Source organism: Podarcis liolepis, assembly GCF_965112155.1.
Source record: "Podarcis liolepis genome assembly, chromosome: 15".
NCBI lineage: Eukaryota > Metazoa > Chordata > Lepidosauria > Squamata > Lacertidae > Podarcis > Podarcis liolepis.
This window is the reverse complement of record NC_139566.1, coordinates 3,015,448-3,037,850: the sequence shown is the minus strand read 5'-3', so window position 1 is coordinate 3,037,850 and position 22,403 is coordinate 3,015,448. Positions and strand designations below refer to the sequence as shown.

The 22,403-nt window shown below is 47.7% G+C and overlaps 1 protein-coding gene across 3 annotated transcripts in view; it reads right to left on the bottom strand.

Moving 5' to 3' along the window:
* CELF3 (CUGBP Elav-like family member 3) overlaps window positions 1-21,018 on the bottom strand; it is an 82,278-nt gene extending 61,260 nt beyond the window's left edge. For 2 of the 3 annotated variants that reach the window (XR_014519568.1, XM_083477228.1), the window contains exon 1: window positions 20,165-21,017. Coding sequence is in view for 2 of the 3 variants with exons in the window: in XM_083477228.1 (XP_083333354.1) it covers window positions 20,165-20,309 (145 nt within the window). In the remaining variant the exon portion in view is untranslated. Of the gene's footprint in view, window positions 1-20,164 lie in introns of all 3 variants that reach the window. The other variant, XM_083477229.1, reaches the window with a different exon arrangement.
* Between the last annotated feature and the right edge of the window lie 1,385 nt (window positions 21,019-22,403).

The following is a 22,403-nucleotide window of genomic DNA, read 5'->3' as shown; positions in this document are numbered from 1 at the left end:
GACATGATAGCCATGTTCAAATATATAAAAGGATGTCACATAGAGGAGGGAGAAAGGTTGTTTTCTGCTGCTCCAGAGAAGCGGACACGGAGCAATGGATCCAAACTACAAGAAAGAAGATTCCACCTAAACATTAGGAAGAACTTCCTGACAGTAAGAGCTGTTTGACAGTGGAATTTGCTGCCCAGGAGTGTGGTGGAGTCTCCTGCTTTGGAGGTCTTTAAGCAGAGGCTTGACAACCATATGTCAGGAGTGCTCTGATGGTGTTTCCTGCTTGGCAGGGGGTTGGACTCGATGGCCCTTGGGGTCTCTTCCAACTCTATGATTCTATGATATGAAGGTATCTCTGAGTCTTCACCTCACCACTGATTACTTTGCTATCCTACACATGGAACCACTTTATTGACGCTATTTTGCATGCACTTCAGGATAGATAATGCTAAAGATATTTTTGGTCATCTGAATAGTATCCCTTGCTTTTTCCTGTAGGACTAATTGCAGTCATTGACAGCTGTCAACAGGTTTACCATACCCATTGAGTCAATCGCCCATCTCCAAGTACCCTTCTGAGAAAACACCCACACCACCCTCCCACAGTATATAAGGGTCTGGTGACTTGCACCACTCTGACGAGACAGTCTGCAGGCAGGTGGGGTCTCATCCTGTGTACCAGATGGAGCTGGGAGACAGCTGCCCTGGACACAGAATTGACCTGCGCCTCCATGGACAGCTGTGAGTCCAGAATGACTCCCAGGCTGCACACCTGGTCCTTCAGGGGCACAGTTACCCCATTCAGGACCAGGGAGTCCTCCATACCTGCCTGCCCCCTGTCCCCCCAAAACAGTACTTCTGTCTTGTCAGGATTCAACCTCAAAATGATCACAGGGCCAGAGCTGCTTCTTTGGCAGGGTGGGGAATTTTCCAGCCCATGGGCCAGTCTTGGTCCACCGAGTGGGTGGGTGGGAAGGGAGCCCAGTTTGGCCAATGAGGCCGTTTCCCCAAACCACACCCACCAGTCAATCAACTGACATCACTGGCTGATGGGCAGGGTTCAATCCTGCTGCTTTGCCAGTGCTTTCCTTGCAGAGAATGGCCTGGAAAAAGCAGAATTCCTGCAGGGATCAGGACTGAAGTCTCCACTTGCAGGGTGTGGGGCTTCCCACCAGTTGGCCCTGTTAGAATTCCTGCTCCGTGATTGCAGTCATGGGACCGCTAAGTGTGCCAATGTCGGTTGGCATCGGTCGCTGTGATGTTCGGGCAGAAGAAAGCTTTTGAAGCTCCCGAATGATCGACCAGGAGGGAGAGAACATACCAGTCAGGCATGTGTCTCTGCCAGGGTCCTACTCGAGTGTAGGATGAGCTCCTGACAGCCCCCGTGAGAACAGGACGCAGGACTAGATCGCTGCTTAGATTCCACAGAGACATTTATTATTTTTACAGGCGCAAACATTTTGGGCAGCTAGGCAAAGAGGAGCCACGCACAAGAGATCCGACCTATATGCAGAAGAAAAACCCACATCGCACAGCCCTATGGCGAACCGAGCGCCAGGCCAGGCGATCACATTTCCTTGGGGAAACTTGTCCTTCCCAGCTCGCCACTGCGGAGTTCATGCATAGTTTGAAAGGCGGAAAAACTTGCTCCGGTGTGATTCTGTTTGCCCCCATTCCCTCCCGCCGCCACCCTTTCTCAAAAATTCATGAGCAAAATATGTTCCTTTTCTTCCCAGCTGCAGTGCTGAGTTCTATATTTAGATTCCCTGCCAGCGAGCCTGTCGCAAGGAGCAGCGAGGCGGAAAAGCAAAAGCCGTCACACTCCAGCGGGCCCATCTTGCGGCGCCACGTCAGCTGAGCGGACAAGCTGCCGGCAGTAGCTTTTCCTGGGAGAGAGGGGGAGGGGTTGCGGGACAAGAAGATGGCTCTGTGCACAGCCTTGTCCGTTGCTGCTCCCCTGGGCTGAGTAGGAAAAAAAACTGCCTGCAAATGACCTGGGGCCATTGGCAAAAGAGGTGGATTGGTCCCCGTCCCTCCGCTAACCAGCGCGCTGCAAACTGAAATGCGGAAAGGGGCAAAAAAACCAACAAAACAAAACCCACCATGGACTAGAAACTTGAGGATTTGGGTCAGCAAGTCTGGAAGTCCCCGCTTCAAAATTCACCCCGCCGATAAACAGCAAATCATACAGAGATGCGACGGGCACAGTCCTCTCCACGGACAGGACTTGCTCCGAGTCTCTGCACCAAAAGTGAACGAAGGGAAAAGTCGCGCCCAGTGCAAAGGTGTAGCAGAAGCTTCTGCCCTCCTGCAGAGGCTGATGGGAAGGAGGGACGCCTAGAACAAGGACTCATCCAGAGAGGCAGCAGGCAGCCCTCCTCTTTGAACAGGCGCTTTCGAGCTCTATGGCTTTATTGCTGTATTGTTTTTAATACTCGATTGGGAGCTGTCCAGAGTGGCTGGGGAAACTCAGCCAGAAGGGCGGGGTATAATAATAATAATAATAATAATAATAATAATAATAATAATAATTTATTTATACCCCGCCCATCTGGCTGGGTTTCCCCAGCCACTCTGGGCGGATTCCATAAAAATATTAAAATACTGTGATACATCAAACATTAAAAGCTTCCCTAAACAGGGCTGCCTTCAGATGTCTTCTAAAAGTCTGGTAGTTGTTGTTCTCTTTGACATCTGGTGGGAGGGCGTACCACAGGGCGGGCGCCACCACCGAGAAGGCCCTCTGCCTGGTTCCCTGTAACTTGGCTTCTTGCAGGGAGGGAACCACCAGAAGGCCCTCGGCGCTGGACCTCAGTGTCCAGGTAAAACGATGGGGGTGGAGACGCTCCTTCAGGTATACTGGACCGAGGCCATTTATTATTATTATTATTATTATTATTATTATTATTATTATTATTAGGGGTTTCCCCCCAGAGAGACCCCAACACTCCTTTAATGCTGCCCAGGTCTCTAAGATCCTCATTAAAGTTCTTCAAGAGAACACCCATGAAGGGCTTGCAATGCTCCCCACCCAAAAAAGAGGGAGGGGAATAAATCTTTCACACCAAAGACGTGGGTAAGAAGAAATTTCAATTAATAAAATACAAACAACTTATCAACCCGACAATTTTTTTTAAGACCACCGTCCAACAGACAAGCACAGCGCATGTGGGGCTCGAGGGATTACGATGAGTTCAACGAGGGGAGGGACTGTGGGTCACCGTCGCCCTGGCAAATAGAGAAAATGAATTTTAAAAACCCTGCGCCGATAAACGGCAGAGTTTGTCGCTTGCATGAATTATGCAAATGGGCTGCTCTTTGCATAATCTATTCCGTTTCTTCCTCCACCAGGAAACCTCAGTTGCTGGAACATGAGTGCTCAGACGCTACAAAGACTTGAAAGGCAGCCCTGAGGGGGGAAATACACTTTGTACACGCACAGAGTGAGGCCTCTATGATTGCGCCTTCATATTTTCCATGGTGGAATCCTGACATTCAGAAAAACAGATGCTTAAGCCCTGCTGGGCCCTTACTTAGAGGGTGCAGAGCAGACAGAAATTCAACCGGTGCACTGTCCCTATAGCTGCCTGTCAAATTTTATTTTATTTTGGGCCTGTTGAGACTCTGTTATAAGGAATAGAAAACGAGATCTCCAACCTTCCGGAGCCCCTTTGGAAATCTAAGGAACAGCCACAGGCACCACAAAACCGATTCCAAAGAAGAAAAAAGTGATCACACTTAGGAATCACCTACATGCACCCAAAAACAAATGCAGCATAGACAAAAAAGGAGGCCAGGGCCACCCAAAAATAGGCAAAATGGCCCCTGCCCCACAGCCAGCAAACAGACAAAAAAATCTGGGGCGCCCATGTTGGCTGAAGAGGCACTAGATTTTATCTGACTGAGTTCCACTCAGACTAGATGCATTGAAGCGACTGAACCAGGGGTAGGCAAACTAAGGAGCCGGATCCGGCCCACGGACGGTCCAGGAATCAGCGTGTTTTTACATGAGTAGAATGTGCGCTTTTATTTGATATGCATCTCTGGGTTATTTGTGGGGCCTGCCTGGTGTTTTTGCATGAGAAGAATGTGTGTACCATGTACTGAGTTGAATAGGATCCAAAAGGCAGCAGTCTTATTGGTCCTAGAACAAAAGGATCCAGAATGCAGCAGTCTGATTGGTCCGCAGGAGCCACCCAATCCAGCTCCAGGTGGAAGTGAATCTGCAACCTGATTGGCCTGCAGGAGAATCCCAGAATCAGCCACTCACGTGGAGCCCATTATGTAAATAATGTATATAAAGCAGACATTCTGGGGGATCTTCCATTCCTCCTCACCACTATGAGCTGAATAAAGAGCATGAAATCCACTCTCGACTCCAAGTATATTGCAGTGTGCTTTTATTTAAAATGCACCTCTGGGTCTATATGGGACTGGCAGAAATGACCGGCAGAATCCGAGACCAGGGAAAAGAGACGGTGGAAGAAGATTGGAAAAAATTTAAGAACTATCTTAAGAAATACTGTAAAATTAATGAGTGTTAGAATGGCGCTGGTTTTATAAATTAAGGGGTTTACAGCTGTAAAGATTAAGATTAAAAAGAAGAAAGGAGGTTATAAATCTGAGAAGACTGAGAGTAAGAATTTGCTGAAAAAAAGTTTGAAATTAGAATGCAGTAAGGGGAGGTATGGGGGAGTCTGGGAAATAAGTTATACGAAAATAAGGATTTGAAATTATACATGTTTTTGTTTAGTTTTGTGTTTGTTTGTGTTGCTGTGTTTGTTAAAAAATGTTTGTGAAATCTGAATAAAAATAAAAAAATAAAAAAATAAAATGCACCTCTGGGTTATATGTGGGGCATAGAAATTTGTTTATTCTCCCCCTTCAAAATATAGTCTGCCCCCCCCCCACAAGGTCTGAAGGACAGTGGACCGGCCCCCTGCTGGAAAAGTTTGCTGACCCCTTATATAACTGAACCTAAGTTAGTCCGATGCATTGGAGAAACATTAGAAGAAAGAAGTGCGTTGGAAGGCAGATAAAAGGAAGTATTTCACACAGCACATAATAATAATAAAAAAAATAAAATAATAATAATAATAATAATAATAATAATAATAATAATAATAATATATCATTATTTATTATTTATACCCCGCCCATCTGCTCAATCTCGGTCGTGCGTTCGAGTCCCACGTTAGGCAAAAGATTCCTCCATTGCAGGGGGTTGGACTAGATGACCCTTGGGGTACCTTCCAACTCATGCTTCTATTCTCTGTTTCTTACAACCATGGGGCAACTCTGCTTGCCAGCTTTCTCCTCCTCCTCCTCCCTTTTGGTGTTGTCCCTTGCAGGACTTAGCGCACCTGGGGGGGATAGGGAGAAAACTGAGCGGCTTCCAAAAGAATATTAAAATACAATAACCTATTAAACATTAAAAGCTTCCCTAAACAGGGCTGCCTTCAGATGCCTTCTAAAAGTCTGGTTGTTGTTCTTCTCTTTGACATCTGGTGGGAGGGAGTTCCACAGGATGGGCGCCACCACCGAGAAGGCCCTGTAACATCACTTCTTGCAGGGAGGGAACCGCCAGAAAGGCCTCGGCGCTGGACCTCAGTTATACTATGGAACTCACTGCCTCAGGAGGGGAGCACCAGCTTGGAAGGTCTAAAAGAGGATTGTTGGGCAAATTCGTGGAGGAAAAGTCTGCTGATGGCTCCTAGCCAGGACGGCTCAGCTCTGCCTCCACTGAATGCTAGTTCCTGGAAACCGCAGAAGGGGAAAATGCTCGGATCCTGACAGACATCTGGTCAGCCACTGTGAGAACAGGAGGCTGGGCTAGATGGTCCAGACGTCTGATGTTCTGATGCCATTGATTTGAATCCTGGGTAGGATTCGCATTGGATACAATTCATAGTGGGGAAAAGACCAAGCAAGGCAGTGGAGTGGGGAGTCTGGAGAGCTGAGCCCCCATTTCCAGCCCCACCCATGGTTAAAAAGGAAGGTGGCAAAGGCCATCAACATATACCGTATTTTTTGCTCTATAAGACTCACTTTTTCCCTCCTGAAAAGTAAGGGGAAATCTGTGTGCATCTTATGGAGCGAATGCAGGCTGCGCAGCTATCCCAGAAGCCAGAACAGCAAGAGGGATTGCTGCTTTCACTGCACAGCGATCCCTCTTGCTGTTCTGGCTTCTGAGATTCAGAATATTTTTTTTCTTGTTTTACTCTTCCGAAAACTAGGTGCATCTTGGGGTCTGGTGCGTCTTATAGAGCGAAAAATATAGTGTGTGTGCGCGCCCCCAAAACAAACCCTACTCCCCAGATTCCCAGCTTTCTTTCTTTCTTTCTTTCTTTCTTTCTTTCTTTCTTTCTTTCTTTCTTTCTTTCTTTCTTTCTTTCGCAAGAGCATTTGAAGAACCTGAGACGTACCGAACATATTTTGTATCTCACTCTAAACAGGAACTTGCAGTCTTGGAAACTGCTTCACACCTAGGATGAGGCGGTTTTCATTTGGGAGACCAAAAAGCACACACATTTGCATGTGAATTTCTGCCTAAAACAGTGGAGATTTTGTGTTTGAAAGCACGGACAATTCGCTTTCATATGGGAGGGGGAAACACCCCTTTGAAATGAAAATAATGCCCAAGGCTGTTTTTTTGTTTTTAAGATGACGGTTTCACTGCTTTATTCTTTTCGAGAACTGCTTTGAGGTTGTTGTGCTGTTGTTTTTAACAAGCAGTATCTATTTTTAAAAATGAAATAAACAAGCAAATATGAAATAAAATCCATAGGCCCTATCCTTCTCATGTTGGGGTGAGAAACCAGTCTGCTTCACCTTACTCTAGAAAAGGTGTGTTTTTGCGTGTACAGTGGTACCTCAGGTTACATACGCTTCAGGTTACAGACTCCGCTAACCCAGAAATAGTGCTTCAGGTTAAGAACTTTGCTTCAGGATAAGAACAGAAATCGGGCTCCAGCGGCATGGCGGCAGCAGGAGGCCCCATTAGATAAAGTGGTGCTTCAGGTTAAGAACAGTTTCAGGTTAAGAACGGACCTCCAGAACGAATTAAGTACTTAACCTGAGGTACCACTGTATTAGGGTTGCTGGGTCAACAGCATCCTAGACCCTGAGATTTGAGAGCCCTGAGATACAGAGGCGGCCCCTGGTGATATTCCAGGGGCCGTTCTTGGAGATGGAAGTTAATTGGGAGAGGAGAGCTCCAGAACCCTGAATCTCTATGCTATAATTTGCAATCAGCTCCTGCCAGACTGAAGCTTGCAAGCTGCATACATAGTCTCCTTCGTAATTTCTTCTCTCTTTTTTTGGAATTTTTATTTATTTTATAGACAGAAAAAACAAACAATGATTATTCCCACCCACAAAAATACATATATTAACCCCGAAAAGAAAAGCTGAAAAAAAGAGAAAAGAGAGAATAATAATATTAGTACACCCATGTGACTTCCCTCCTCCAATACTCATCAAAGAACTTTAAGTTCTTATTCACATTGCATCTTATGCAGCTTGTCTTTAATGTTCTATATATGAATTTTTCCTAGGTCTACTTTACAAACTTAATCTACACATACCAACACGTTTTCCTCAGAACAGTGTTGACTCACGTACTCTTCAAAACATTGCTATTATTAATATTCTTATTGTTATTATTCAAGGCCCTCTCACCAAACTGGAGATTGAAGTCTTCTACCTGCCGCCTGGAGGAGGCCGGATGAACCTGGAAAATTCAGGTGGGACCTGGAGATCCTAATATACATTCTCTCTGTGTGTGTTCCCTGATTGTTTGGGCTTTAATTCGCAGTCCCTTGGGAACTGTCTGCATCCAGCAAGGCAGTTGGAACAGCAAGGATCTTTCTATTGGTTTTGAGCATCCATCTCAACCCTGCCTTCACCACAAACTTCCACTTCTATCCCTGATCACCAGAGTCTTTTGCTGACAACGCCTGTCCATTTGCAAAACACAATTTATTTCTTTCTTTCAAATGGTGGTTGCATCTACATTATGGCTACCAGATTTTTTTCTATGAATCTGGGGACACTTTTTTTGAAGCTGAGTAGCAACAGGGAGAAAAGCAATGACAGACCTAGACAGCATCTTAAAAAGTAGAGACATCACCTTGCCAACAAAGGTCCGTATAGTAAAAGCTCTGGTTTTCCCAGTAGTGATGTATGGAAGTTAGAGCTGGACCATCAAGAAGCCTGATCGCCGAAGAATTGATGCTTTTGAATTCTGGTGCTGGAGGAAACTCTTGAGAGTCCCATGGACTGCAAGAAGATCAAACCTGTCTATTCTTAAGGAATTCAGCCCTGAGTGCTCACTGGAAGGACAGATCCTGAAGCTGAGGCTCCAATACTTTGGCCACCTCCTGAGAAGAGAAGACTCCCTGGAAAAGACCCTGAAGTTGGGAAAGATGGAGAGCACAAGGAGAAGGGGACGACGAAGGACGAGATGGTGGGACAGTGTTCTCGAAGAGACCAGCATGAGTTTGACCAAACTGCAGGAGGCAGTGGAAGACAGGAGGGCCTGGCGTGCTCTGGTCCAGGGGGTCGCGAAGAGTCGGACATGACTAAACGACTAAACAACAAAGCAACAGGGAGTCAGTAGTGGGGATGGTGAGGCAAAAGACCCTGGACCCAAGCACACATGCATATTGTAAGGTAAAGGGACCCCTGACCGTTAGGTCCAGTCATGGCCGACTCTGGGATTGCGGCGCTCATCTCGCTTTACAGGCCAAGGGAGTCAGCGTACAGCTTCCGGGTCATGTGGCCAGCATGACTAAGCCGCTTCTGGCAAACCAGAGCAGCGCACGGAAACGCTGTTTACCTTTCTGCCGTAGCGGTACCTATTTATCTACTTGCACTTTGACGTGCTTTTGAACTGCTAGGTTGGCAGGAGCAGGGACCGAGCAACGGGAGCTCACCCCGTCACGGGGATTCGAACCACCGGCCTTCTGATCGGCAAGTCCTAGGCTCTGTGGTTTAACCCACAGTGCCACCCGTGTCCCATGCATATTGTCTAAAGGTGCAAAAACCTTCTTTAGCACCCGGTGAAACATAAATGCGCAGAGTATTTAAAAAACTGGGCAAGGGCTGGCCGGCCACGACTCTCGAGCCTCCCCTGATCAGTCAAAACAAAGGGGGAAGTGGGCAGGAGATCGCACAAGACACATCCTATGCGCACAAGACACATCATATGGGGACTTCTGGTGAGGAAAAATGGCGGGCGCCACAGCAGTGAGCAGCTCCTGAAGCCAGCCAGTGCCAACTGCGCTACCAGGCTGGCTCCGGGCTGCTAAGGCCCAGTGGCGTAGCGTGGGGGGTGCAGGGGGGGACCGGCCGCACCGGGCACAACATCTGGGGGTTAGGGTTAAGGGGCGCAAATCCACGGGTTAGGGGGTGCAAATTACTTGCCTTGCCCCGGGTGCTGACAACCCACGCTACGCCACTGCTAAGGCCATGTTTCCCGGGGACAGATTTGCAAATCTGGGGACATTCTGGGGACAGAATTTGTCCAGGGACAGATCTGCAAATCCGGGGACTGTCCCCAGGAACCGGGGACGTCTGGTAACCCTAATCTACATATCTGTTTGCAAAACCAGCCCAGGATACTCTTTTGGGAGACTAACTAAGGTCAGAGAGAGGGAGATGAATGAGGCATCGGATGAAATCACAGAGCATGGCAAAATAGCAGGGGGAAAATTGCACTTTTGCCCATTCGTCCCCTAAATCAGATCAACTGAACAAAAGAAGAAACACACACTCACATACAAACCCTCTACAGCCATAGCCTGTAAGAGCTCTCTGGTTTCAGTGATATCAGATTCACATGGTTCAACTCACGAAGAGATAGATCATCTCAGGAAACTTCGCAGCAGCCGCTTAAGGTGGGCCTCTAGTGCTGTATCCTCATAGCAAAATTTAATTATCCAATTGATGGCTAGTCTTCCCGCAGCTCAAAGCAGCAGCGCCCATGCATTAAGAGAGAGGTAGTTGAAGGCTTGGGGGAACTCTAAGAAATTTATTGTATAAAAAAAACTACTTGCAGGGGAGACCAAAAAGTGTGTGTGTTGAGGGGGGCAGAAAAACTTGGAAAAAACAAGCAAGAGGGGGAACAGAATAGGGTATCTTGGCCAACTGGAAGCTTTGGCAGGAGTGTTCCATGCTGCAACATTTTGTTGCAGACCCCATTTGTTACCCATGTATTACAATTTTTGGGAGGGTTGGGATTTGGGATGGGCAGATGTGTCCGTTTTCAGTTCTCAATCTGAAATTCAGTTCTCCACACTTCCACCTCCACACTTCCACCTCAGGTTTAAAAGGTCCTCAAGAAAATTCACCAGTATTTTAGTGCATTTTTCTCCTAATATCCACACACTCGCATGCAGTTTTAGCCTATGACACATATTTTAGCAAAGCAGTTCCCCCTAATACAACATGCATTTGTACATTATATGCAATCTTATGCACACTTTACCGCAGTTTATGCATTTATGTACATATAGAGGAGGGAGAAAGGTTGTTTTCTGCTGCTCCAGAGAAGCGGACACGGAGCAATGGATCCAAACTACAAGAAAGAAGATTCCACCTAAACATTAGGAAGAACTTCCTGACAGTAAGAGCTGTTTGACAGTGGAATTTGCTGCCCAGGAGTGTGGTGGAGTCTCCTCCTTTGGAGGTCTTTAAGCAGAGGCTTGACAACCATATGTCAGGAGTGCTCTGATGGTGTTTCCTGCTTGGCAGGGGGTTGGACTCGATGGCCCTTGTGGTCTCTTCCAACTCTAGGATTCTATGATTCTACACGCCACTTGGGTGGAGAACTGCATTGCAAAATTCGAAGGGGTGTGAGTTTTGCAGGAGGGCTGCATTTGGGTTCGTCAATTCTTTTGGAAAGTGTGAATTTGGTAGGTTTTTGCCTTTAAATGAGAACTCTGTCAAATTTCTCCCCCTATCCCATGGTTGCTGAGCAACAGCAAATTATCTAGAGGCATTCCAAAGATTTCTGTGTGCAGGATGAGGTCCATTGGCCTCTGGTGCCATTTACGGGGAATTTTCACAAGTTTGATTTTGTCACTCCAGTGTAAGAAATGTGTCCCAACTGACGCCTCTCTCATTTACTCAAGTCTGCAAGGCCCAGGACTTCATCTGCCCCTGGCCTGACCTATCCCCCGTCTCTCAGATGAGGGGATGCCAACTGACCCTGAAAAATCCAGGCTAGTCTGCTCCTGCGCCCATTTCAGCAAGCTGATTTGCAGGAAACTAGGAAAGTGAAACCATTGGCAGAATGGAAATAATGTAGGGTCAGCCCAAGCTCTGCTTTCCTGATACTTCAAGTCTCAGGAGCAAGAGGCCGGTCCAAGAAGCTGGCGAGCCTGTCGAGGTGAGATTTAAACCAGACACAATTTAAACCACACCCTGAATCTCTGTGTTACATCAGTTGTCTGATGGGTAGCAAACCACTGTATGTGGTTGGAGGAAGGATGACGGCTAACAGATTGAGGTTGAATCCTGACAAGACAGAAGTACTGTTTTGGGGGGACAGGGGGTGGGCGGGGGTGGGGGAATCCCTGGTCCTGATTGGGGAAACTGTGCCCCTGAAGGACCAGGTGCGCAGCCTGGGAGTCATTTTGGACTCACAGCTGTCCATGGAGGCGCAGGTCAAGTCTGTGTCCAGGGCAGCTGTCTACCAGCTCCATCTGGTATGCAGGATGAGACCCTCCCTGCCCGCAGACTGTCTTGCCAGAGTGGTGCATGCTCTAGTTATCTCCCGCTTGGACTACTGCAATGCGCTCTACGTGGGGCTACCTTTGAAGGTGACCCGGAAACTGCAATTAATCCAGAATGTGGCAGCTAGACTGGGGACTGGGAGCGGCCGCTGAGACCACATAACACCAGTCTTGAAAGACCTACACTGGCTCCCAGTATGTTTCTGAGCACAATTCAAAGTGTTGGTGTTGACCTTTAAAGCCCTAAACGGCCTCAGTCCTGTATACCTGAAGGAGTGTCTCCACCTCCATCGTTCTACCTGGACACTGAGGTCCAGCGCCAAGGGCCTTCTGGCGGTTCCCTCCCTGTGAGAAGCCAAGTTACAGGGAACCAAGCAGAGGGCCTTCTCAGTGGTGGCGCCCGCCCTGTGGAATGCCCTCCCACCAGATTTCAAAGAGAACAACAACTACCAGACTTTTAGAAGACATCTGAAGGCAGCCCTGTTTAGGGAAGCTTTTAATGTTTAATAGGTTATTGTATTTTAGTGTTCTGTTGGAAGCCGCCCAGAGTGTCTGGGGAAACCCAGCCAGATGGGCAGGGTATAAATAAATTATTATTATTATTATTATTATTATTATTATTATTATTATTATTATGCAGACACAACCCTTTTGGCCGTTCAGATCTGAGGGTTGCTGGTGGGGTCAACTGTAACAGGAGCTGAGGAAGCAGCCTTACACCAAGGCAAACCCTTGAGTCCATCCAGCTTCCTTCTGTTGACACTCGACCAGCAGAGGCTCTCCGGGATTTTGGACAGGAGTCTTCCCAAGCAGATGCTCTCCCACTGAGCTGTGGTCTTTCCGGAGGAGTCATAGAACTGTAGAGTTGAAAGGGACCCGAGGGTCATCTAGTCCAACCCCCTGGGATGCAGGAATCTCAGGTGGCCACCCAACCTCTGTTTAAAAACCTCCATGGAAGGAGAGTCCATCACCTCCCAAGGGAGACTGTTCCACTGTTGGACAGCTCCTACTACCAGGAAGCTCTTCTTGATGTTTAGTTGAAATCTCTTTTGTAATTTGAATCCATTGATTTGGGTCTTAGAGCATGAGAAAACATCTTCCATTTGGCTAACATCTCCAAGGCACGCGGGTGGCGCTGTGAGTTAAACCACAGAGCCTAGGACTTGCCAATCAAAAGGTTGGCAGTTCGAATCCCCGTGACGGGGTGAGCTCCCGTTGCTCAGTCCCTGCTCCTGCCAACCTAGCAGTTCAAAAGCATGTCAAAGTGCAAGTAGATAAATAGGGGTTGTGGTGCTCTCCTCGCTTTACTGGCAGAGGGATCCGGCGGACAGCTACTAGGTCATGTGGCAAGCAAGACTAAGCCGCTTCTGGCGAACCAGAACAGCGCACGGAAACGCCGTTTACCTTCCCGCCGGAGCGGTACCTATTTATCTACTTGCACTTTGATGTGCTTTCGAATTGCTAGGTTGGCAGGAGCAGGGACTGAGCAATGGGAGCTCACCCTGTTGCGGGGATTCGAACTGCCGACCTTCTGATTGGCAAGTCCTAGCGCCACCCACATTCCTTTTAACCCACAGTGCCACCCACGTCCCTTTCAGCTGGCCTTAACTGACCCTTTAACGCAGCAGGCTCTGCCCTATGGAACTCCCTGCCTCTTGAGGCTCAGGTGGAACCACCCCTGACTTCTTTCAGGTGTCTTTTGAAAACTGAATGCTGCTTAGACAGGACTTCCCAAGACGAGCTTCTCTTTTCCACCATCCACCAAGGTTCTATTGACGTTTCCCAATAATTTTTTATGGATATTTATAAATGTGGTGTTTTCGACATGTTGTAAGCCGCCTTGAAAAAGTGGATTATAAACTGGCAAATAAACGAACGAATAAAATGCTAGTTGTGCCGGAACAGGCAATGGGGGCAGGATCCTTTTGGCTTCCCGGAAGGATCCAGCTGTGCGTTGCAACGGAAACAGTGTGCTGGGTCTAAATGAGCCTCCCTTGGGCTTGATCCATCAGGGGTCCGTGAAACTCTCCCAGGCCACGCCGTCTGAGCGAAGACAGATGGGGGTAAGGCCTGTCTATCTTCAAGCCCATCTACCTGTCTCTCCTTTCCTTGTTTGCTTAGTTAGTTAATATGCTCCTACATTATAATGAGCCATTCCCGTTGGGGCAATTAAGAGATTAAATTTGGCAGCTGTTCCTGTTCGCTCTGATTTGGCAATTTCCGTATCCCTCCCTCACCCCCAGCCCCAAATTGGGGGTTGAGCGGAACCAGCTATCACAGCTGCCCTGGGCAAAATTAATTTCATATCTATCCCCCCCCCAAGCCCCTCTTCCTCAGATCTTGCTGTACCAAATTCAACCTAAGCAACAAAGAGCAGCAGAGTTGAATCTTCTGCACCGGTTTTATGGAATGAGAGAGAAATGGACTGCTGGGGGGGGGACAGGAGACCAGGCAGGAGAGCTCCCCCTGGCTTGGGAGTATTTGTCCTGAGAGGGGTGGGGTTCTTCTCCCCCCAAGTTTTCCTTATTAGCTAGGCACCCCTGAGATTCTGCTGCACACCCCCACACCACAAGCAACCACCTGAACTAGCGAAATAAAGGCCTCCTCCATCATTTCCCAAAGACCCTTCTCAAAGAGTTACCGTATTTTTCGCTCCATGACGCACTTTTTTCCTCCTAAAAAGTAAGGGGAAATGTCTGTGCGTCTTATGGAGCGAATGCGTGGTCTCTGGAGCCGAATTGCCCAGGGGCGAAAAGCAGATCGTGCTTTTTTTTTTTTTTAGAAAGAGGGAAGTGGGTGTTGCAAGGAAGCAGCTGATCGGCAAGTGATCAGGGAGGGAGATACGGGAGCCTAGAGATAAAGGAGGCTGCCTGGGAGGTAAAAGCCCGTGGATCCTCAGGATTTTTGCATTGGGTCACCCCAAATTCACCATCAGATCACATAGCATGTCCATGGCTACAGCCTGCACAAAAACACACACACATCCACTGTTTTGTGGGGCCGCAGTGGTGCAAAAATGTGGTTACAAAGCACAGATCCGCATGGATCCTCAGGATTTTTGCACTGGGTCACCCCAAATTCACCGTCAAATCACATATCATGACTGTGGCCACAGAATGAACCACAAAAATCATACATCCACTCTTTCATTCAGAATATATTTTTTCTTGTTTTCCTCCTCTAAAAACTAGGTGCGTCTTATGGAGCAAAAAATACGTATCTAAAAGCGTGCAATGTTGCACAGCTGGCTGGCTGGTGCCGATACAAATTGTGGTCCAAATCACTTGGAGGGCTCCAGTTTGGTAAAGCCTGCCCTATTTTTCCTTTAAAAGAAAATCACCATCAGCTGTGCTTGAAGGAGGGTTTCCCTTTTTTTGGGGGGGGGGTGTATACAGACAGACCGAGGAAATAAAAGCCCCACAATCATTCCAGATTTTATTTTTGATTTATCTCGGCACACGCTGTTCAAATCCTCCTGGAAAAGGAGGCTGACTTTGCCCCTTGAATTGCTTAAAATTTTGCAAGTTATATAAAAGACAGGGTGGAATAAGTTGCCAGACCCCTGCTGTCCTATCTCCCTGCCTGGAACCTGGAGCTGTTTGCTGCTGATTTCGGCATTTTGTGATCAGACAAGACCGGTAGGTAGATCCTGAGCATTATGGAGGATCCCTGTCTTCTGACTTCCAACCAGCCTGTGGTTTGGCTCTCCCTGTCATCTTCCTAGCCCTGAGCTTCAAGTTTGTCCTAGTAGAACACAGCAGGGAGGAGGTTGGGGGCAATGGAGAATTCGTTGGCTCCGCCCATCGTTGGCTCTGACTCCACCCACTGTGGGTCTCCCTGTCTTCCACTCTGCTGGTCTCCATGGGCACCAACCACCAAAGATTAAGGGTGCAAGACAGAAGGAGACCCTCGTGAGTGTGTTTACTCAGAAGCAAGCCTCTCAGGTCTTGGCGAAGCTCGCTTCAGAGTAAGCACGGTTTAGGAATGTCAACTGGGAGCACCATCCCACGCAGGTTGACTCAGAAAGGAGTCCCACTGCGTTCAACAGCGTTTGTTCCCAGGTAAGTGTAGAATGGATTTCAACCTCCCTGTGTGTCCCTGTATCATGGAAAGTGAGAGACTGTTCAGTTCTGGGTTATGTAAACTATAACTTGTTGGGTATCCTTCATCTCTGGTGATTAGGCTTTTGGAAATTGGTGAGCAAGAAAGAAGAAGGCAAGCTCACTGCCAAAGCTGTGTGGTTGTTAAAGATAAAGGTAAAGGACCCCTGACCGTTAGGTCCAGTCGTGGCCGACTCTGGGGTTGCAGCGCTCATCTCGCTTTACTGGCCGAGGGAGCCGGTGTACAGCTTCCGGGTCATGTGGCTAGCATGACTAAGCCGCTTCTGGCGAACCAGAGCAGCGCACAGAAATGCCATTTACCTTCCCGCTGGAGTGGTACCTACTTATCTACTTGCACTTTGACGTGCTTTCGAACTACTATGTTGGAAGGAGCAGGGACCGAGCAACAGGAGCTCACCCCGTTGCGGGGATTCGAACCACCGACCTTCTGATCAGCAAGTTCTAGGCTTTGCGGTTTAACCCACAGTGCTACCCGCGTCCCTTTGTGGTTGTTAGGTGGATATTATATAGACATACCAACTTCTTATATTTCTATGCCAGGGGTGGGGAACATTTCTGGTCTGGCCATCAGACCAGATCTTTCACTCCCCACCCCTGCCAGGCCCTGTGGAGCTCCCTCCCATCAGAGATAAACAACTACCTGACATTCAGAAGACACCTGAAGGCAGCCCTGTTTAGGGAAATTTTAAATGTGTGACATTTTAGTGTATTTTTGGTCTTTGTTGGAAGCTGCCCAGAGTGGCTGGGGAAGCCCAGCCAGATGTGTGGGTACAAATAATAAATTAAAGGTAAAGGTAAACGTACCCCTGACCATTAGGTCCAGTCGTGGCCGACTCTGGGGTTGCGACGCTCATCTCGCTTTACTGGCCAAGGGAGCCAACGTACAGCTTCCGGTTCATGTGGCCAGCATGACTAAGCCGCTTCTGGCAAACCAGAGCAGCGCACGGAAACGCCGTTTACCTTCCCGCTGGAGCGGTACCTATTTATCTACTTGCACTTTGACGTGCTTTCAAACTGCTAGGTTGGCAGGAGCTGGGACCAAGCAACAGGAGCTCACCCCATCATGTGGATTCGAACCGCCGACCTTCTGATCGGCAAGTCCTAGGCTCTGTGGTTTAACCCACAGCGCCACCCATGTCCCAATAAATTATTATTATTATTATTATTATTATTATTATTATTATTATTATTATTGATTACGTTTTTTGCCCACCTTTCTCCAAAGAGCTCAAGGCCGCGTACGTGGTTCTCCCTCTCCCTGTTTTACCCTCACAACAACCCTGTGAGGGAGGTCAGGCAGAGAAACAGAGAATGGCCCCGATGTCTCACCCAGTGGCTGAATGGGGTTCTCGAATCCTAGCTTATCACCACAACTGGCTCAAAGCATCCACAAATATGAAGAAAAAGTACTGGGGGAGGAAGGAGGGACAACAATTTGCCTGGGTCAAGGGCCAGGAACGCAGAATGTGCCCAGGAAACTGAGGACTCATCCTGCCTCCATTGGCATAGCCATTGCGGCTATCAGTCAATCATAGCCCTGTCCCTCTGATCATAAGCCTGATCCTCTGAGCAAGGGTAGCCATGTGGTGCCCTTGCTAGACTACAAATCCCATCCTCCTTGCCTGTTGCTGCACTGGCGGCTGGGCGTGAGGGTCCGAGGACCCCTCTGAGAGAGCTGGTCAGATGTGGTGAGGGGAAAACAACCACAGACTGATCCCAAACGGCTTCTCCTCAGAACACCCAACCCTTTTCCCTCGTTCAGCTACAGAGAAACTGAGGCTACTCAAGGAATTCTAAACGAAAAAATATATTCAAACTGCATCATATTGCAGATTTAGAATATGCTTGTGTTTTTCCAGACCTGGAGGTTTGTTCCCCGCCCCCAAGCCTTGCATGCAAATCTGAGGGAATCGGTTCGTTAATTGATCTTATTTTATTGCCAGTGTTTTGCAACGCCAAACATCCGATACCACCAAACATGAAACTTTAACTCCTGCTCAAACATCCTGTTTATTATTATTATTATTATTATTATTTGGGGGGGGGGAATATCCCATGCCCTGCAACTTCCAACTTACTCAGGCTCTAGGCCTCAATCTCAACTCATTTCCCTTCTAACAAAGATTACCAATTCCTTTTTCAGCCCTTGCTCCTCCGCCTTTAATAGCATCTCAATTTATTGGAACTTGGGGATGGTGTGGTTGAGGGGGGGGGGAAGAGATATTTTTTTCATGGCACTGGAGATAAACATGGTCCCCTTGTAAACACTTGTCAGCTGAACCCTTGTCCGAGTCACGGAAGCACAGGCTGATCACAAAAAGCTGGCAACTTCCTTGTCTGCGCGAAACCTACCAAATACCATTTGCAATAAAACGAAGAGAAACAAACAAACAAACAAACAAACAAACAAACAAACCCAAGAGCCTCACACCTGGTTATTGTGTTCCCAGCTGGCCTGATGGGTGATCAGTTCTCTTTTCCTAGACTTCAAAGACAAGAGCAGCTTCAAATGGGCTCAGCAAATGTTACTTCTTTCCCTTATTGCCCCCTCTCCCAGCAGTTTACAAAGCCAAAACCATTTTTCATGGTGCCGCAAATACCTGCCAAACAACGTCCATTAATCAGGGTTTTGGATCAGCAAGCCCAGACACATACTAGACGCCTCTATCGGTTGCCAAAATTTGGATGCTGATGAAATCTCAGAAATTAAGCGAAGCTGGACCTCAGGAATTTTTGCCACTTTAAAAAGGACCCAAAAAAACCCTTAATGTTCTTAATTATACCCCGTTCCCTTCCTTATGTTCCTTCAGGGTGTACTGAGTGGATTTTGCTCGCTTTCTCTTCCCTCTGAATCAGCACCTGAGGGCAGAGCCGTGTTTACCAGTCGGCATCACAGGGAATAATAATAATAATAATAATCTTATATTGCAACTTTTCCTGCCACTCTCCTACAAAAGTTTGATGCATCTTGAAATGTGGTTTCAAATACAATTTAAACAAAACAATGTCAGAGGTGGCTGCTCTCTTACACAGCTGAGAATAAAGGCCTGGGAAGGGGAGGCAGCGACAATGAGGGGCAGTTTTGCTGGGGAATCTGGAGGGGGAATGATCTGGCAAAAATAATAAAAACCACCCAAGAAAGACGAAAGCTTTCTTGTTCTGGAAACCAAGAGGTCTCCCGAGTTCTGTTGGAACAGGCATGTTGAAACCTGGAAACCGTTCCAGGGGCTGCAATTGTGTCACCCAGCACTGAGCTTCAGCTAAAATCACACATTGTTTCCTCTTCAAGAAGGTGGTTTTAATTTCCTTTTTTTTAAAAAAAAAGAAAAGGCAAAACTTGATAAGCGATTAGGTTACAAAAATCCAGAAGCTCTGCCGTCACAGGTAAAAACAACAACCGTGGATTTATTTAGCGACACTTTAAGAGGAGAGGCATCACTGAAGCCCTTTCTGAAAGGGGGGGGCTGGACCCCTCCCTCTTTCCAACTCCAAAAGGAAAACATAAAAGAGGAAATGAACTGGAGAAAGGGTCTGAAATCTTTTGCCCCCGCCTCTCTCTCTCTCTCTCTCTCTCTCTCTCTCTCTCTCACACACACACACACACACACACACACACACACACACGAATACACACACCCCAAGCTCAAAGTCAGTGGAAATCTGCTCAAAACACCCTCTTCCCCTCTAAACGATTCCTGCTCCCCTGCTAAGTTAGGGTCCTCTGCTTCCGAACCTTACTCCACACGACTCCAAGAAATCAGGATCTAGATGCCCACCCTCCATCCTATTGACAGGCAAGTCTCTAACCCCATCCTGTGGGTGGTTAGACATCCAGGGTTCTATTCATGGTGGCCTTTTGCGGGGGGGGGGAGGCGGGAGAAATCTACTGGCTCTCTACCTCCGGCCATCTGTTACCATCTCCCGCCCCCCCTCCCTCTCCTCCTGGAAAAACCGCTTACCCTCAAATGCCTTGCTCTGACAGCCCCCCCCCCCAAGCCTACAAACTCCGCGCGTAACGCTCGCCAGTGACGAGCCGGGCGGTGCTTTTGGAACGACGAATTTATCCTCTCGCTTAAAGCGTTTTTTTTGTGCGCCCCCTCCTCCAACCGGGCAGTGCAATTCCAGGCGATACTTGGGGCTCAGAATTCTCCTTCTTCTTCTCTCTGCCCCCCCCCTCACCCCCAGTACTGTCCCCATCGGCTTTGTTGTTCTTCGCCCGCTCCTATTCCATCCCCACCGCTGCCACCAGCGCATCCGACGCGCGACGGTACCCGGGGCGCAGCGCTTGGTCTCTGCGCGTAACGCGCGCCTTACCTTTATGCATGCCGGTGTATTTATCCTTAATGACTGTCAACTCGTAGATTTTGCCGAACTGCTCGAAGATAGGCTTAAGGTCCTTCTCCTCTAAATTCCGGGGGATTTGTCCAATGAAAAGTTTGATGGCGTCTGGTTCCTTCATTGGTTCAAAAAGGAGCAAGCTGGAGCGAGCCTCGAATTCAGAATGTTCACCAAAAAGGATAAAAAATAAAGGGGGGGGGGGGACCACGCCGGAACAAAACAAAGAAAAAAAGGAAAAGGAAAAAGAGAGCAGAAAATCCCAAGCTGGAGTTGGTCGTCTTCGTCGTGTGTGCGTGGAAACAAAGAGATCAAAAGCCGCCAGCAGTTTGGGAGACAAAATTTCCCTCCAATCTCGCTTTAATTGAACGGCATTTCCGTCTGCCTCGCTTCTCTCCTAAATCCTTCAATTATTATTATTTTCTTTTTAAAAAAAGAGGATGAGGAAGTGTGGTAGGGGGACGAGAAAGAGAGGGACAGAGAGATTTCCTTTCCTTTTTTTCCCCCCACGGGTGCAAAAAAATACAATAAAATTCCTATTGAAAAGATAAAAATAAAATAACAATTCTTCTTTTAAAAATAATGCAAAGAGTTCTACGATTCGGCCTTATCCCAGGGTCGTGGGCAGCCCCCAGACCCTCATTCTAATTCTTCTGATCAAACAATTACAAAGCTTGCAAGCAGTTAATTAGTTTATTGATTAACTTTCCGTGGCGCGGTTGAGATTCTGGGGTTTCTTGTGATTTTCCCCCCGTCTCCTCCTCCTCCTTCTCCCCTCTCTTTTCTTCGCTTATTGATTCATTTTCGCACCCCGACGGCTCTTTCCCTCCCTCCCACCCCTTTAAAATTTCCTTCCTTCCCTCCCCCCCAGCCCCACCTCAAGAGCGCGATTTCGGCTGCTTTTTCAGGTTTGACGGTCCCTTCCTTTAATGGATCTTGAGCTCTGTTTCAAATCTTTTTCTTTACCAACAAAACCTCCAGCAGCACACACAGCCCTGGCGGCCCCTCCTCCTCGCCCCCCCCGACTAATAATCATGTCAGAGTTAGGGACCGACAACAAATTACCGGCTCAGGAGAGACGAGAGCAGCGCGCGGGCTGAGAGGGGAGCCAGGCAAACAATCCTTAAACCCTGAGAAAGGAGCCCTTTACCTGCTTTCAAAGAGCGACTTGGAAACTTTGCAGAACCACCTGGGGGCAAATAACGCCTCCCTCCCAGGGCCCACCTTATTTCTGCGGGATACTGGGGTGGGATATTGCTTAGGGGCTGATTTAATTTTGGAGATGTTCATTCTCCTGTTATAGATACTCATTTGTTGCATCTTAATTTTCAGATCTTTGGTAATAACCTTTATTGGGATTTTTATTAAAGTGATTTTTATTAGAGTGCCTGGCGTGCTCTGGTCCATGGAGTCACGAAGAGTCAGACGCAACTAAACGACTAAACAACAACAACATTAAAGTGATGCAAAACAGGACCAAGAACAATGCAATAAATAAATAAACATAATAATTCCCCTGCTCTGCTGGTCTCTTTTGGTCTCCATCCTAATCCTATCAGGTTTCACTGTGTTTTTAGATTTTATTATGACTCAACGTGGGGGTTGTTTAATTTCTCTGTGCATATTTTGGTACGTTTTTTATTTACTGCTTATGTCTACTTTTGTTACACTTTTGTAATTACGTAAATCTTCTCATGTTGCAAGCTGCCTTTTCAAGCGGCCCCCTGGTGTCATAATGATTGACAGGTGGGTGGCCCCATCCAGGCGGAAGGCTGATGGGGTAAAGAACTGGCTGGATCCAGTTCCCAACCCCTCCGTCAAAACATGGACAGAATAAAAAACCAGGCAATCAAACCATTCCATTTAAACAACTCCTCAATGGTTCAGATGCAGAGATCAAGGGAAAGACGTCTGTGAAGCCACTGGTGACCAAAAATGGCCCTCTTTATACATCTTGCAGTCGTGAAATCCACAAGTTATTTTTATGCCTCGTATACGACACAGGCCTTCCCCGTCTAATTCGCTCCCTGTAGTCATAAGAACCAAGGAAGTGTTTTCTGGGTCAGGCCAGTGGCCTGCCTAGTCCATTCTCACAGTAGCCACCCGGATCCTTGCAGGATACTCACAATCAGGATTCGAACACAAGAGCCCTAGGCAACCTAAGGCCCAGGGGCCTTATGCAGCCAAATCGCCTTCTCAGTCCGGCCCACTGACGGTC